General features: G+C 42.0%; 1 protein-coding gene across 1 annotated transcript; it reads right to left on the bottom strand.

Annotated features, from left to right (window-relative positions):
* Positions 1-1,476: 1,476 nt before the first annotated feature.
* On the bottom strand, positions 1,477-9,014 carry SSR3 (signal sequence receptor subunit 3). Its single transcript, XM_035133905.2, has 5 exons — positions 8,606-9,014; positions 6,262-6,388; positions 4,861-4,959; positions 3,991-4,122; positions 1,477-1,872 (listed from the first exon to the last, which is right to left on the bottom strand). The coding sequence occupies exons 1-5, from the start codon at positions 8,757-8,759 to the stop codon at positions 1,806-1,808; spliced, it is 579 nt and encodes a 192-aa protein (XP_034989796.1). The 5' UTR covers positions 8,760-9,014; the 3' UTR covers positions 1,477-1,805.
* Positions 9,015-14,210: the final 5,196 nt, after the last annotated feature.

The following is a 14,210-nucleotide window of genomic DNA, read 5'->3' as shown; positions in this document are numbered from 1 at the left end:
AGGGATGCAAAAAACGGGAGTCGATCTCTACCCACTGAGAGACTGGGAAGCAGTAACGTGTTCCGAAGCCATAAAGAAATTTGGAGTGGTTTAAACCTCCAAGGAATGAACCTACATTCCCCTTAAGGCAGGGTAAAGGGGGGAAGAGTATTTCCCCCCTGCAAAAATCGGTAATTGGGACGGGGGAAAGCCTCTCTTAACCCTGGAATTGGCACCCCAGGAGAATCAGCGAGACCTATTATGATGTCATAAAGGAATGGAATGTGTTTCTATGGAACTTGCTGCATCAATTGGAGGAAAGAGACCGGGGGGGAGAGACAGAAAATAGATGGAAAAAATAAAAAGGTAGAAGTTATATGTGAAATTAAAGGAATGAGTAACAGCATGAAGTTTTCTTGGCGGAAATATTAGGCTAGGGAAGGAAAAGTATGAGATGTATGTGAAAAATACGTTTAGAAATATGAGAAATTGAGAAATATGTTTAAGATAGCTAAATAGTGATTGTATGTGTAGCTAGATGGTTGGGCTGCTCGCCACCTCTGTTCCTCCTCTCCACTCTGGAGCCTCCTGGTGGCGGGGGGAGCTTCGGGGGGAGAAGTCTAATTATAAAAAGGACCACTTTTGACTGTCAGTTTGCTCTGAGACCTTCTCGTGACAGGAGGAGGCCTGGGGATTTGGGGATAGAAGGTGGATAATAAGTTAAAAAGAAAAAAGAGAAGAATGCTTTAGAAATATGAATAGTTTAAAATAATAGCTGGTTTAGATAATAATGGTTGAAATTTGGATATATGAAAACAATTTTCATATATAAGGATAAAAACAATTTTAAAAATGATAATCAGAATGGTGGGATTTGAGGAAGTCCTCAAGACAATGTTAAGTAAAATATGAGGTTAAAAAGTATTTGATATGTTTGTTTGTACCTTGTTTAAGTGTTTCTTATGTTATTTTTATCGTTCTGTGTACTGTTTAGCATTTTTGTTTTGTGATGTATTTGTTTTGTTTATGTTTTTGTTGTATGATGTCTGATTATAAAATGAATAAAAATTATTTGAAAAAAGAGGTGCCTACAGAAAGGGAAACATGAGACTAAACTAGAATATTAAAACTCATCTCATTTCAGTTTAGCACAGGGTGAGTTCAGTTTTAATTAAAGCAGGATGTATTTTTATGGCATGCTATTTCAGTATTGGCAACTGCCGTGAATTAACAAGTCTGAACCAAATAAGTTGATGGAAACTCACGTTTTCAGTTTTCACCCTATGATGGGGGTGAGAATCTTTTCTGCAATGGAAGCAAGAAGGAAAACATTCCTTACCCACAAGATAAAAGGACTGGAAAAGCCGGGAAAAGCCTGCAATCTATGCATTATCCGAAGAGTAAGTTCAACTAAACACAGTGAAAATTTATTTAAAGACTGCAATGCAGAGAACAGAAAACAGGATACTATCACAATGGAAGACACTTCAGGCTGTATTTTCTTTTAAGCTTTTATTCAAACATGATTACAAAAGGTTACAGGATGAAGTCACTGCTCGAAGTCAACAAAGCCCATCTCATTGGCAGAAAAAAAGAGCAACTTATTTGTAACATATTTGTGTTCTGAAAAACAATTTCATGGGCTAAAATGGCAGTAACTGGTGCACTCATTTTTGTTATTTTATGAAGGAAACGTAATCTGTATTTCCGTTCTGTTTTCTCGTAAAAACTAGTTTCTCATGTTTCCAAGCTATAAAAAAGCAACACCTCTCTATCCAGGCTGCTGAGTGTGGCTGGATAGGACTGGCCCATGCAAACAATTCTGTCTACTTGGAACCTGTAGACAGCAAAGCAATCAATCCAGACGAAGCGCTGATGGACAGGATGTAGTTTCTGATAAAGCGGCATGTTAAGGATGAAAGCCCGAACACTCAGGATGGTAAGTATATCTCCCAATGCTCACAACCATCACAACTGCTATAATAATAATAATAATAATAATAATAATAATAATAATAATACCTTTGTCAATGTACAACCTGTGTACAATGAAATTAACCGAGCCTCCCTCGCCCACCAACCCCGAAAGTCAGTTGCACTATATTATTTTTTGTTCAGCAGCCTAACAGCCCACGGATAGAAACTGTTTTTTAGCCTGTTGGTACGACTGATTATACTTCTATATCTCCTGCCCGAGGGTAGAAGATTAAAGAGGTGCTGGCCAGGGTGTAAATCGTGCCCGAGATTTTTTCTCGCTCTCCTAAGGCAACGATCCCTTGCGATGTCATCTAGCGGGCTCAGGGGACAGCCCATACAAAAACAGGATGTCGTATAAATAGGGATTTATCTCAAGTCCAAGAATCAAACCCATACATATATACACATCCCTATACATCCCATCCCAGAAGCAAGAGGCCTGTGAGATAGCTCAGTTGGTAGGGTGTGAGACTCTTTAACCTCAGTCGTGGCTTTGAGCCTCGCACTGGGCAAATAAGATCCCTGAATTGCAGGACGTTGGACTAGATGACCCCCCAGGGTCCCTTCCAAGAGCAGTTCTATGATTCTATGTAAGTAGAGGAGCTTGTGATGAAAGGACTGGCTTGCAATCACAATTGGAGAGGGAAGCAAGACCCTTGACATTCACCCACCTGCTCCTCAAAAGCAACCCTCAAGCAGAACAAGCTGTTGCCCCTGTACCTATAGCCCAGTCCTATGGAACAGCTGAGGAATATGCCACTGTGGCTGAAAAGCAATCCTACCTGGTGCCAGAAAACCTATCAATTGACTCCCATATAAAGGTAAGCTGGTTAGAGAAAGCCCCACAGGAAGCTACATCTGGAGTAACCTACCCTGAGCATAAGGCCTACACACAGCTCACCTGTACTGTGCAGGACCTTGGCACAAACAACAGTACTTGTGCCCAAGGGGAAACAATGACCCCTCGAAACAGCTCTAGAACAGTGTTAGAAATCACCCAATTGCAACCATGTGGAGATCTCTGGATGCCAGGTTGGCAACTGAAATCTCATTATGACTGGCCTCCCCAGGTTTCTTAAACAGGTAAGCAGAAGAGCTTATCTATTGCATTTATATCCCACCTTTCCCCAATAATACATGGTTCACCTGCTCCTCAGTTAATCTCTACAACGACCCTGTGAAGTAGGTTAAGAGGCTGTGACTGGCCCAAGGTCACCCAGTGAGCTTCATGTTTGAGTGAGGATTTGAACCCTGATCTCCCAGGTCCTAGTCCAACACTCTAACCACCAAACCACACTGGCAGACATTCTGCTGCGGCAACTGTATCCAGGGTTTAAGGTGCCATTCGGCAATTGGTTTGTATATCCGAGTTTAGAATGAGTATCAATGATGCCACAAAAGCTTCCCCACATCAACAGAGGCTTCTTTCTGATTGTGGGTTACTGGTGGCTGTGCAAAAGGGAAGAAATATGTCCAGAAAATCATAGAATCATAGAGTTGGAAGAGACCACAAGGGCCATCCAGTCCAACCCCCTGCCAAGCAGGAGAAAATGACATATGGCAGTTGCCATTAAAAGCAATTTTTTATTTTTAGAATGCCTACATTTCCAGAGGGGGGTGGGGGAGAATCCTAAGGAGGACTGGAAACTTTTACAGAGATTAAGAACCTGAATGTCCCAAGTACCTCCACTTCAGTAACAATCAGTTAGCTGGTCACTTTTAATAATTTTATTATTTATTCCCCACACATCCCTGTAATATTGTCTCTAATAAAATAGTGTCACAATACCGTCCATATATTCTGTTCTGTTCTATTACTGGCAGGACTATTTGCTTTGTGCTCACGGCGCCCTGGAACTATTTGCTCTACAGTTGTGGTGGCATGTGCAAAGTTGTCTGTTCTTGCTACAACTGTATCCATAATCTGTCCGGTTTCTTTGAATTACAGGCCCTGAAACTGAGTACAGCTACCGCACCCGACTTATGCAGCCCATCTATCTCCAAGTACTTGAAATTTTTGGAAGGAAAGGATACACGGTGGGATTGAAGTTCTTCAACAGAAAAAAGGAGGCAATGATGACCAAGACCAGGAAGAGTGTATTGTTGTAGAAGATGGAGAATGTTGTTGCTTCGTAGTCTGCTACTTCGTTCTTCTTCCACAAAATTCTGCAGAGGCAAAAGCAGCATTTCAAACAATTTAGGCATATTTTTTCTACTGACAAATGACCTAAATGCTAAATTCCAGTTTCTGAAAAAAGGATATTTAAGAGTCAAAAGGAGTACAGTGAAGGCACCCGCCAGCTGTCAATAGGCAAACAGGGTTGTTGTTTTTTTGGAAACACAATAATGAGCACAAAACTTCCATTAGATTTCCAAAAGCAGTTTTTACACTGTGTGAAAGATTGCATAAAATGTTGGAATTATCAGGTGTAGATGCATCAGGAGAAAGGTAAAAAATTGCTGTCTGAATGTAGCCTTTGTTTCTAGCTATTAGAGATCTTAAAAAAAAAAAGCACATAGCTCAATAAAGCAAGATTGAATCTCCTGCTATGAAATAGTAACTTAATGAAGAATTAGAAGCTTAGGTTGGGAAGTTATTGCCAAGTATTCAATCTAGCACCACTGAAGAGCTTTTTTAGGATGATAAAAATGCTTTTTAAAGCATTTCTAATGCATCAAGTTATATAAAATGGTGAACTATACACAAACCACGCTGCTTTAAAAAAATACTGGTGACATCTGTATGTCACAGCCCAAAACAAAGTCAAGTAGGCATTAAGATGGTGGTAATCAACAAGCCAAGTCAAAACAAATACAAAACCACAGAAATAAATCCCTCTTTATGAAGAGGGGTGTAATTCAGGTTGCCTGCAAACAAAGCTGTACAATGCATTTGACCATCACCTCTCATCTTTCTCCTTGCGCGACATCTTCCTATTGTCTGCTTCAGAGAGCTTTCGAGTTACTTCTTTGGAAACGGCATCTTCCCTCTTCTGGGCTACTCTGAAAGAGAAAGCATTTTACATTCCAGATATCTTGGGGGAGGGGGGAGATCAGAATAAATTCAAGGATACTAGCCATTTCATAAAATGCCCACACACATCACCCTGAAAGTGCCATTAGGTATGAACTGGAACGTGATGTCAAAGACCACTGTCCGTATTGCGGAGCCACAAGGCCGGCAAGCCCCATCTCAACTATTCCAATCACAAGGCTGTAACCAATGTTAATTGGCTGGCTGAAAAGAATAGCCGAGGCTAACTTAGACCCATTGATGTTTGTAGGTTTACTCCAAATATAACTGTTAGCTACAACACAGAGTTCACTGATGAAGAAACAAACAGCTGGAACCATCCAACTAGGAGCAGGATGCATGAATATTTACTACGGTCTAAGTCAGAATAGTCTAACCTGCAGCCCACAAGGCGTTCTTGGCGGCCTTCGGCAATGTTCAAGATAAAAGAAACCTTAAAGCCTTATTTTTTGTGTCATGCATTCCTAATGAAAGTGCATACATCTGTTTATTAAATTAATTTAATAATTAAATATATTGTGTGTTTAATTATATATATTAATTGTTTCTATTAAGTATTATTAAACCTATTGTGAACACTTTAATTTATGATACAGAAAAATAATTCATCGTGTGGCCTGCGGCCCGCTTGGACCACCCTAATTTAAGTAGAAGTGCTCTTCCAAAGAAAACGTCCATTCAAAATATTTTTTGTCCAAAATTAAAGGTCATGTAAAGCTATGCTATTAACTTTAACGGGTATTGCCTAGTTCTGGAAATGTCTTGGTTCAGACCCTCCAAAGACCATCTCCAGAAATACAGCAAGGATGATCTGAAATGGTTTTTAGTAGTCAGGGTGATGTAATCTAAAAAAAATGTAGTATAAACACTGACAACTGGGAAACACTGGCCTGCAAGCGCTCCAGTTGGAGAACAGCCTTTATCAAAGGTGTCATGGGCTTTGAAGACACTCAATCTCAGGACACAAGGGAGAAACGTGCTAAGAGGAAGGCACGCTTGGCAAATCCACACCATGATCAACTCCCGCCCGGAAACCAATGTCCCCACTGTGGAAGGACGTGTGGATCCAGAATTGGCCTCCACAGTCACTTACGGACTCATTGTTAAAACCGTGTTTATGGAAGACAATCTTACTGGGCTACGAGTGATCACTAAAGACGACGTTTGAGGGGACATCACAAGATGTTTGCTAGCTCCCATGCATTTTCCCCATAAACATTATAACCCACCCCCAAGCACTAGAAATATAAATGAACTGTCCAAATGCTTACTTGTGCTTAAGAACAAACTTTACGTTCTTGTAGGCAAAGGCCACCAGATATGTACTGACAAGGGTCATAACGCTGTAGAGGACTGCTGACTGAACAAGATCCATGTGCCATATTCGCCAGTAGAGCCCTAAGGAAAAAACATTGTGCAGGTGGTTAAGATATTTGAAGTCTCCACAGTAAGCGGCACAGCAGACCGGACATCAATACCTCAACACATGAATGACTTGATTTGTTCAAGACGTTATCAACTAGATATACTGTCTTATTATTAAAGCTTCCTTCTTCATTCAAAAGAATGGTCACATGCAGAACGTGTTTCTATTATTTATTTATACCACACCCATCTGGCTGGGTTTCCCCAGCAACGTGTCTCCAGTTTTAACCCCTGGAAAGCCACTGCCAGTCAGTTTAGCTAGATCAGGGGTAGGTAACCTCAGGCCCATGGGCCGGATGCGGCCCAATCGCCTTCTCAATCCGGCCCGCGGACGGTCTGGGAATCAGCATGTTTTTACATGAGTAGAATGTGTCCTTTTATTTAAAATGCATCTCTGCGTTATTTGTGGGGCATAGGAATTCGTTCATTCTTTTCTTCAAAATATAGTCCGGCCCACCACATGGTCTGAGGGACGGTGGACCGGCCCATGGATGAAAAAGGTTGCTGACTAGATGGACCAACAGGCCCACCTCTATACAGTGGTACCTCAAGTTACAAATGCCTCAGGTTACAAACGTTTCAGGTTACAAACTCTGCTAACCTGGAAGAGTTACCTCGAGTTGGGAACTTTGCCCCAGGATGAGAATGAAAATCGTGTGCTGGCGGCACAGTGGCGAAAGCTTGCCTCTGGTTAAGAACAGTTTCAGGTTAAGAACGGACCTCCAGAACAAATTAAGTTCATAACTAGAGGTACCACTGTATAAGGCAGCTACTCATGTTGATTAGCTGGACAATATATCTCCAGTTTACATACTGTTTTGGCTAATCTTTCTATTCTACCTTTTACCACATATGTCTTCCTTTGCCTGAAAAAGAACATGCAAAATAATAAAGGAAAGGGAATATCTGAAAGTGAAAGAAATAAGTCATCTTTGGACTGACCCAACAACTAACAGAATGCCACATTCACAAGGATGAATAGCTTCAGAAGCATTGTGTGAAACTGATTTCTCAAGCACATTTGCCTTTTCTCTTCATTTTACTAACTACAGTCAACGAACATGATAACGCCCAACAAAGGTGTAGCAATGCCACCTAGTGGTCTATTATTCTTACTAGTTTTTTTTAACTTGTTGCTCTTCAAAGCCTTAAAACACACAGAGACCCTAGAAACCTGACGTAGGGCTTTCTACACTTCCACTTGTCCTGTGCCTAGAAAACACAGGTTTGGGCAGTTTAATGCTTGTCTAGTGCTTTCTAGGCACAGGGCTGTGGTTTTGTCTTTGCCCAACCACGTTCCTCCAGGAAACCCACACAGAACAACAATCCACAGGAAACTCGGTTGCTGTTGTTCCAAATCAACACTAAACCACGAGTTTTACTATGGGGAAGTGGAAGGGCAAAGAAAGTGTGGATGAGACCCCAATTTTGTTTATTTTTCTCACATCAGCACGTTATCCCCTTTAGTGAGAATCAGTGGTATTCAGGCACTTCTATAATTTTGCATGGAGCCTAAAGTATATATTACAAGCTCTGAGTATATTACAGTTTCTGAGCTCTGGACGCAGTACTGAGCAGCTTCCACTGCAGAGTGGAAGGAAAGGAGGACCTTTTTCTGCCTTCCCACTTCCAGCTACTCTCCAGAGACTGGAGAAGAGAGGCTCTTAAGAATATTAGGGGATTAGGGGGGGCGGGCAGGGGAAGGACTAGACCATGTGAAAAATGAACGTAATATTTTAGCTGCCATTCATTCATTTTCAGCTTTGTATTCTTGTTTTATATACTGTGACGCCCATATCCTAGGTTTAAGGCACCATTTAGCTCCTAACTTTCCTATCTCCGCTTCTAACACTGGGTGGGGGACACCTTCCTTGGGAGGTTTTTAAGGTAGAAGCTGAATAGCCTCATCTGTCACGGACGTTTTGAGATTCCTGCATTGCAGTATGGGGGGTTCGATTAGATGACCCCAGAAGGGGATCCATTCCAATTCTGCAATTCCGTGATTCTAGGTCGGAGGAACGTCCGTCAGGGCCTCTCTAGTTGTGGCCCCTGCACTGCAGCGGGGGGTTGGGGCTGGATGACATTCGGGGGTCCCCTTCGAACCCCGAAATCCTGAGGCCTTCCCTATCCGGATTCGCCCGAAAACGGGGAAGAAAGAGAGACGTGGCAACCCAACCCTTCCTCACTCACAGATGGGGATGGCAGAGACGATGAACGCGTTGCCGAAGAAGAGCGCCGACGACTTAGCCGACAAGTTACGGCTGAAATCCTGCAGGAGAAGCTCCTCCTCGGACTGCTGGCGGCCCCCGCCGCTGCTCCCGCCGCTGCCGCCCTTGGGAGCCATCGCCGCCGCTGCCTCCTACTCCTTTTGCCTCTCGAGCTCGGAAGGAAGACCGGGACTGACCCCGCGCGGCTGCCGTATTCGCCCACGAAAGCACACGCGTCGCAATGGCCTGGGAGGCGGGACTTCCGCCGACCAACGGCCGCTCTCCTCACAGAGTACTTCCGCTGCCGCCCGTCAGTTCCACACCCCCAACCGCCGCTGCCCCGTTTCTCTCGATAGAATTGTTATCTCTACCGCGGAGCTACGAGTGTTTGGAAAATAGCAGAGAGTAAGTCAGTGTAGCATTAAAAAACCCCACAAGTAATAAGCAAGAAGAATTGGGCCGAGCCTCTAAAACATCCGGGTCATCAGGACTCGGCTGACGTGTCCTTTGCTTGGATTCAGGGGCGGGGCTTATGGGCGGAGTCTTATTGGCTTTTCTCTGCACCCGGGATTAAAAAGCGGAGGGGTGGGGCTTGCAGAGTCTCTGCATAGAAGCCCATTCGGGTTTGGCTCAGCTGCAGAATAAATGGTGCATTTGTTAAATAGGATAGAGACCTCTTGGTTTCCCATTCTGAATACTGCTTAATTCGTGCGTGTAGGTATCTTTTTTATTTTATTTTATTTTTAGTGGTAGTTATGCTGCTTTACGAAGGAGAAGTTTAATACGATCTCCGTTTAGAGCATAAATAAATTGATGTTTTAGATTTGCTTTTGAAAACGGAGCGGTGATTTTTGTAACGTTCTCAGAAGTTTGCTTTTGTTTATTTTCATACGCTCCTCCTGTTCTGCTTCTGTCTGTACTGACAGCAATTAGAAAAAGGTAAATGTTAAAGATGGCTAGGGGTCTACTAAGTGGGTAGAAATCTTGAATTGTTGAGATTGCTTGAGAAATTAAGCTGCCCTGTCTCAAGTTGTCCACAACGGGTTGTGCTTCCCCCCCCCCCAAAAAAAAGCCAATGCTTTTCAGTGCCTCACTTTTAAAAGTCTGGCATTAATTGGGAGCTTAGGGAGACTGGAACAGAGGTTTTCATGTAAAAAAAAAATGGCGATGTAGACTGTTCAGGATATTCTTTTGCACTTATTTAGTGTGCAGGATATTCCAGTGTATCATGTGCAGACTTTTCCAGCTATCCTGTATCTATGGTTATTCCACTCCTCTTTGCCCATGGGGATCAGTGTGATCTGTGCAGTGTGGGTGGTGAATAAATAAAATGAGTGTTTTAAAGTAACTGTACAGGGTTGGCTAGCAATAGAATCATAGAGTTGGAAGAGACCACAAGGGCCATCCAGTCCAACCCCCTGCCAAGCCGGAAACACCATCAAAGCATTCTTGACATATGCCTGTCAAGCCTCTGCTTAAAGACCTCCAAAGAAGGAGACTCCACCACACACCTTGGTAGCAAATTCCACTGCCAAACAGCTCTTACTGTCAGGAAGTTTTTCCTAATGTTTAGGTGGAATCTTCTTTCTTGTACTGTAGTTTGAATCCTTTGCTCCGTGTCCGCTTCTCTGGAGCAGCAGAAAACAACCTTTCTCCCTTCTCTATATGACATCCTTTTATATATTTGAACATGGCTATCATATCACCCCTTAACCTTCTCTTCTCCAGGCTAATATTAGGTTGCTACTTATCTGGGAGTATTCCCTATTGAACCCAATAGGGCTTACATCTGAGTAAGACGTGTAGAGCCATTGTGCGGAACCATTGACACTTGTACTCTTGTTTTGATATCAGTTCCCATAGCACTGCATGGCTGAAATTACATAATGATTAGTTGTTGCTTAAGGTGGTGAACAACAGTACCGCTGCTCCTTTTTAGTGAGGAATTATTGCCTTCAGGAAGACTGACCACCCATTTTTTATGCATAGACTTGATATTTTGGCACTAAAATGTAAAAACTAAAGGGTGGGAAATCTCAAAGCCTCTTTCATTGTTTGAGAAATACTGTACCTTTTAGAAATGCAATCAATCCATTTTTTAATTGTAAATCCTATTGAGTTCAATACTGTAGTGCATAGTGCCAGATAAATGGGAATAAGATTGCTGCCTATAATACCTTTGCCCATTAGATGATGCTGTAGCATTTCATTCAACCTGTGTGAAAAGGAATGTGGATGTTAAGATTTTTGTAGAATTTACCCCTCTGCACACAAAATTCTAATAACAATTTTTGTGTATGTCTAATTTTGTATGTCAGAATTTTTGAATGCTTAAATATTTGCCAGACTTTTGCCCAAATATTATATTTTGGTATTTACTGGTAGTATGCTAACTTCTGTTGATGTAAATTGCTGTGGGAGCCTTTTTTGGCTAAAGAGCCAATTATTGGCATGCAATGGGAGCCTGGCCTTGGGCAGTCTCAGAGTAAATTCAGATATGTAGTCCACAGCAATAATCATGTTCTCGGAATCAGACTTTGAATTGCACTATGCAACCTCCATTGAGATATTGGACGAGGGAGAGAGAGAGAGAGAGAGAGAGAGAGAGCTCAGTGAGGCACCTAGTGGCCAAAAATAAATCACTGCCACTGTGAAGCTTCTCCAGCTTTTAGAAGACTGCCTAATAACTTGCTTATCAGCCCCAAAACTCATTTTTCCTCTTCTCAAACAGGCGGTTCTTACTTGAAAAAAGCCTCCATAGAATTAATCAGCTGTTAAGCCTGCTTTACCTAAGTGTTACCTGGAATGCTGCCCTTGTCTAAAGCTTAGTTCCAGGGTGAATTTTTGTGGTTGCGAACAACACAGCCTACGGCAGTTCCGTTTCACATGGAAATTGACTGCTGCAAAAATTTGTGGGTTTTTTTTTGCGTTTTAAAATTTTATTGAAGTTTAGTCCAAAAACAAACATACCAAATTTTTAAGACAAATATTACAATAAATCCAAAAAACTTAACTCAAATGATAATCTTCAAACACAAAGATAACAAAATCATTTATACTATTATTGTGATGTTGACTTCCCATCGCCTCCCGTAGTGCTTCTCATCTTTTTTTGCAAAGTACATACTTTCCTCTTCATCTTCTTATAATTTCTTTTGTACCACAATGAATCCAATCATACCCATAACTCTTATAATCTCTAATACTAAGCCGGTCATTCTATGGCTGCCATGGATAATACGTTATAATTATTTTTCTCTTGTATATATCTCTTAAACACATCCCATTTTTTTGCAAACGACTGTTTGGTGGTTCCCCTTAGATTGTCTGTTAATTGGGCTAAGTTTACCATATCTGACAATTTATTTTGCCACTCATTAATGGTTGGGACAATGTCCCCTTTCCACCTGCTGCAAAAATTTGTGCCAGTCAGTTAAGGGTGAATCTCATTCCAAACAAGGAATCAGAAGTGATAGCTATATTTAGTGATTGATGAATAAGTTTTAAATGTGGAAAGAAGGACCTGTTGGCATGATATAATCTTTGTAGGCATGAAATATACTGTTCTAACTCCTGGAAACAGTTACAGGTATGTGTTGATACTTAAATATTCTTGGGACATAAATTTGGATAGATATTTAAAAACATAGTTAATTAGCTCCATGTAAATAGTCTTGTTGAAAAGCATCAACATGTGATAGTACAACTGTGTGTAATAGTAATTATTATTATTATTATTATTATTATTATTATTATTATTTGTTTATACCCTGCCCATCTGGCTGGGTTCTCCCAGCCAATCTGTATACATCTGGGAGTGCTTGGATTTAGAATGCAGTTAAACAGCAGTATACCTTGAAAGTGAGCACTGTTTCTTAAAATGTACTCTTAAAGAATAAATTTAATGCCTTGGGCCTACAATAAAGTAGATTTCTGGCGTCTGGAGTTCTTGGCAGTCCTTTTTCTTCTTCTTGCTTGAAACAAGCTGACTTCAAAACATGGCTTTGAAGCTGACTTGTTCCAACCAACTCTTAAGATTTAACTACAGTTTAGGATTCAGGCAGAATGGTAAACTACAGTGAATGGAAAAACAGAATGGAAAAACATATTCCTCCTCATGGTCACTGTGGAGGAAGCAAGGGGAGGGAGAAGCCTTAGGCTTGCTGAAATGCATTCCTATCATCACAAGCCAAGGTTTAGTGTGAAATTCAACCAGGCCTTGTTTCTAGTTAGGTAATATGGGCAGATACCCTAACAAATCCCATATTGGAAACCCTACACTGGGCACATTATGTGCCATATTGTATTTGTGATTTTTGATGCCTTGCATCTGTTTTTCCAAACTATTAGCTGCTGGGGACAAAGCCTGGTCAATGTTTCCTCCCTTCTCGTATGCCAACAACAGTCAATGTCAGGCTGCAAGTCATGTTGACTTGAGCTGCGTTAAGGTTTCAGGTTTCTATAGTTTGCCTGTTGGTGGCGCTGTGGTTAAACCACTGAGCCAAGGGCTTGCTGATCAGAAGGTCGGCGGTTCGAATCCCTGTGACGGGGTGAGCTCCCGTTGCTTGGTCCCAGCTCCTGCCAACCTAGCAGTTCGAAAGCACGTCAAAATGCAAGTAGATAAATAGGAACCGCTACTGCGGGAAGGTAAACGGCGTTTCCATGTGCTGCTCTGGTTTGCCAGAAGCGGCTTTGTCATGCTGGCCACATGACCTGGAAGCTATACGCCGGCTCCCTCGGCCAATAATGCGAGATGAGCGCGCAACCCCAGAGTCGGTCACGACTGGACCTAATGGTCAGGGGTCCCTTTACCTTTATGGGAGGGGTTCCCCAGTTTGAACAAAGGAATTTGTAACAGGATTTGTTCAATGACAGCAAGGATATTCAGATGCGCACTCTGATTGATCTGATACACACATGAAGATTTTATCTGCAACCTGATGAAATTCTCGTCCACTGGGGCCGTGGAGAGTCGCTGAGTGGGGAACAATGCTTCAAGTGTCTCGTGACTCATGACAAATCCCCACAAGAGTCCAAAGGCTGCAATGTGTTTAGAAAACGTAATCAGATCACAGTTCAGCTTGCGTCTCTAATACGTTTTTAGCTGTGTCAGAAGATTAATGTGTAGAATACATAAGACAAAATAGTAATCCTTGATATGGTTGTTTACTTAATTGGGGCCTTAACTTGTAACTATGAAAATATTGGTGCTATATGTGTATGGATTTACAGGAGAGAGAAATGCAGATATGACATGGGATTTCCCCAGTATGGAGGACTGGTACATAGCCTACTTTGGGGGTATGTTTTTGTGTATGCAATATATTCTATGTCATCTTCCTATGTGAGCACAGTCTCATGCCCAAACATTCACCCATTCAGTGTTGGATAATATGTGTGTGAGTGTATTGTGCTGTCAAAGCCAACAAGGGGTCCTCACCATATTGCTGGACTACAACTCCTCTCCTCCCTGGCTGGGGCTGATGGGAGTTGTAGTCCAAAAATATCTAGAGGGCACCATATTGGCTACACATGTGTCCTGTTGTCCTACACAACAGATGTGATCAGTTGACTGTTCCCTTCCCTCA

Source organism: Zootoca vivipara, chromosome 5, assembly GCF_963506605.1.
Source record: "Zootoca vivipara chromosome 5, rZooViv1.1, whole genome shotgun sequence".
NCBI classification, from domain to species: domain Eukaryota; kingdom Metazoa; phylum Chordata; class Lepidosauria; order Squamata; family Lacertidae; genus Zootoca; species Zootoca vivipara.
This window is presented reverse-complemented; position numbering and strand designations above follow the sequence as displayed.

Bases quoted from the DNA above. Each gene is read 5' to 3' on its own strand.
- SSR3 (XM_035133905.2), bottom strand. From the start codon at position 8,759: ATGGCTCCCAAGGGCGGCAGCGGCGGGAGCAGCGGCGGGGGCCGCCAG. The intron at 6,389-8,605 runs GTGAGTGAGGAA...TTTTTTCCTTAG, and splicing joins CGTCTCTGCCATCCCCATCT to GGCTCTACTGGCGAATATGG. The intron at 1,873-3,990 runs GTATCCTTTCCT...CCGCTTTATCAG, and splicing joins AAGAACTTCAATCCCACCGT to AAACTACATCCTGTCCATCA.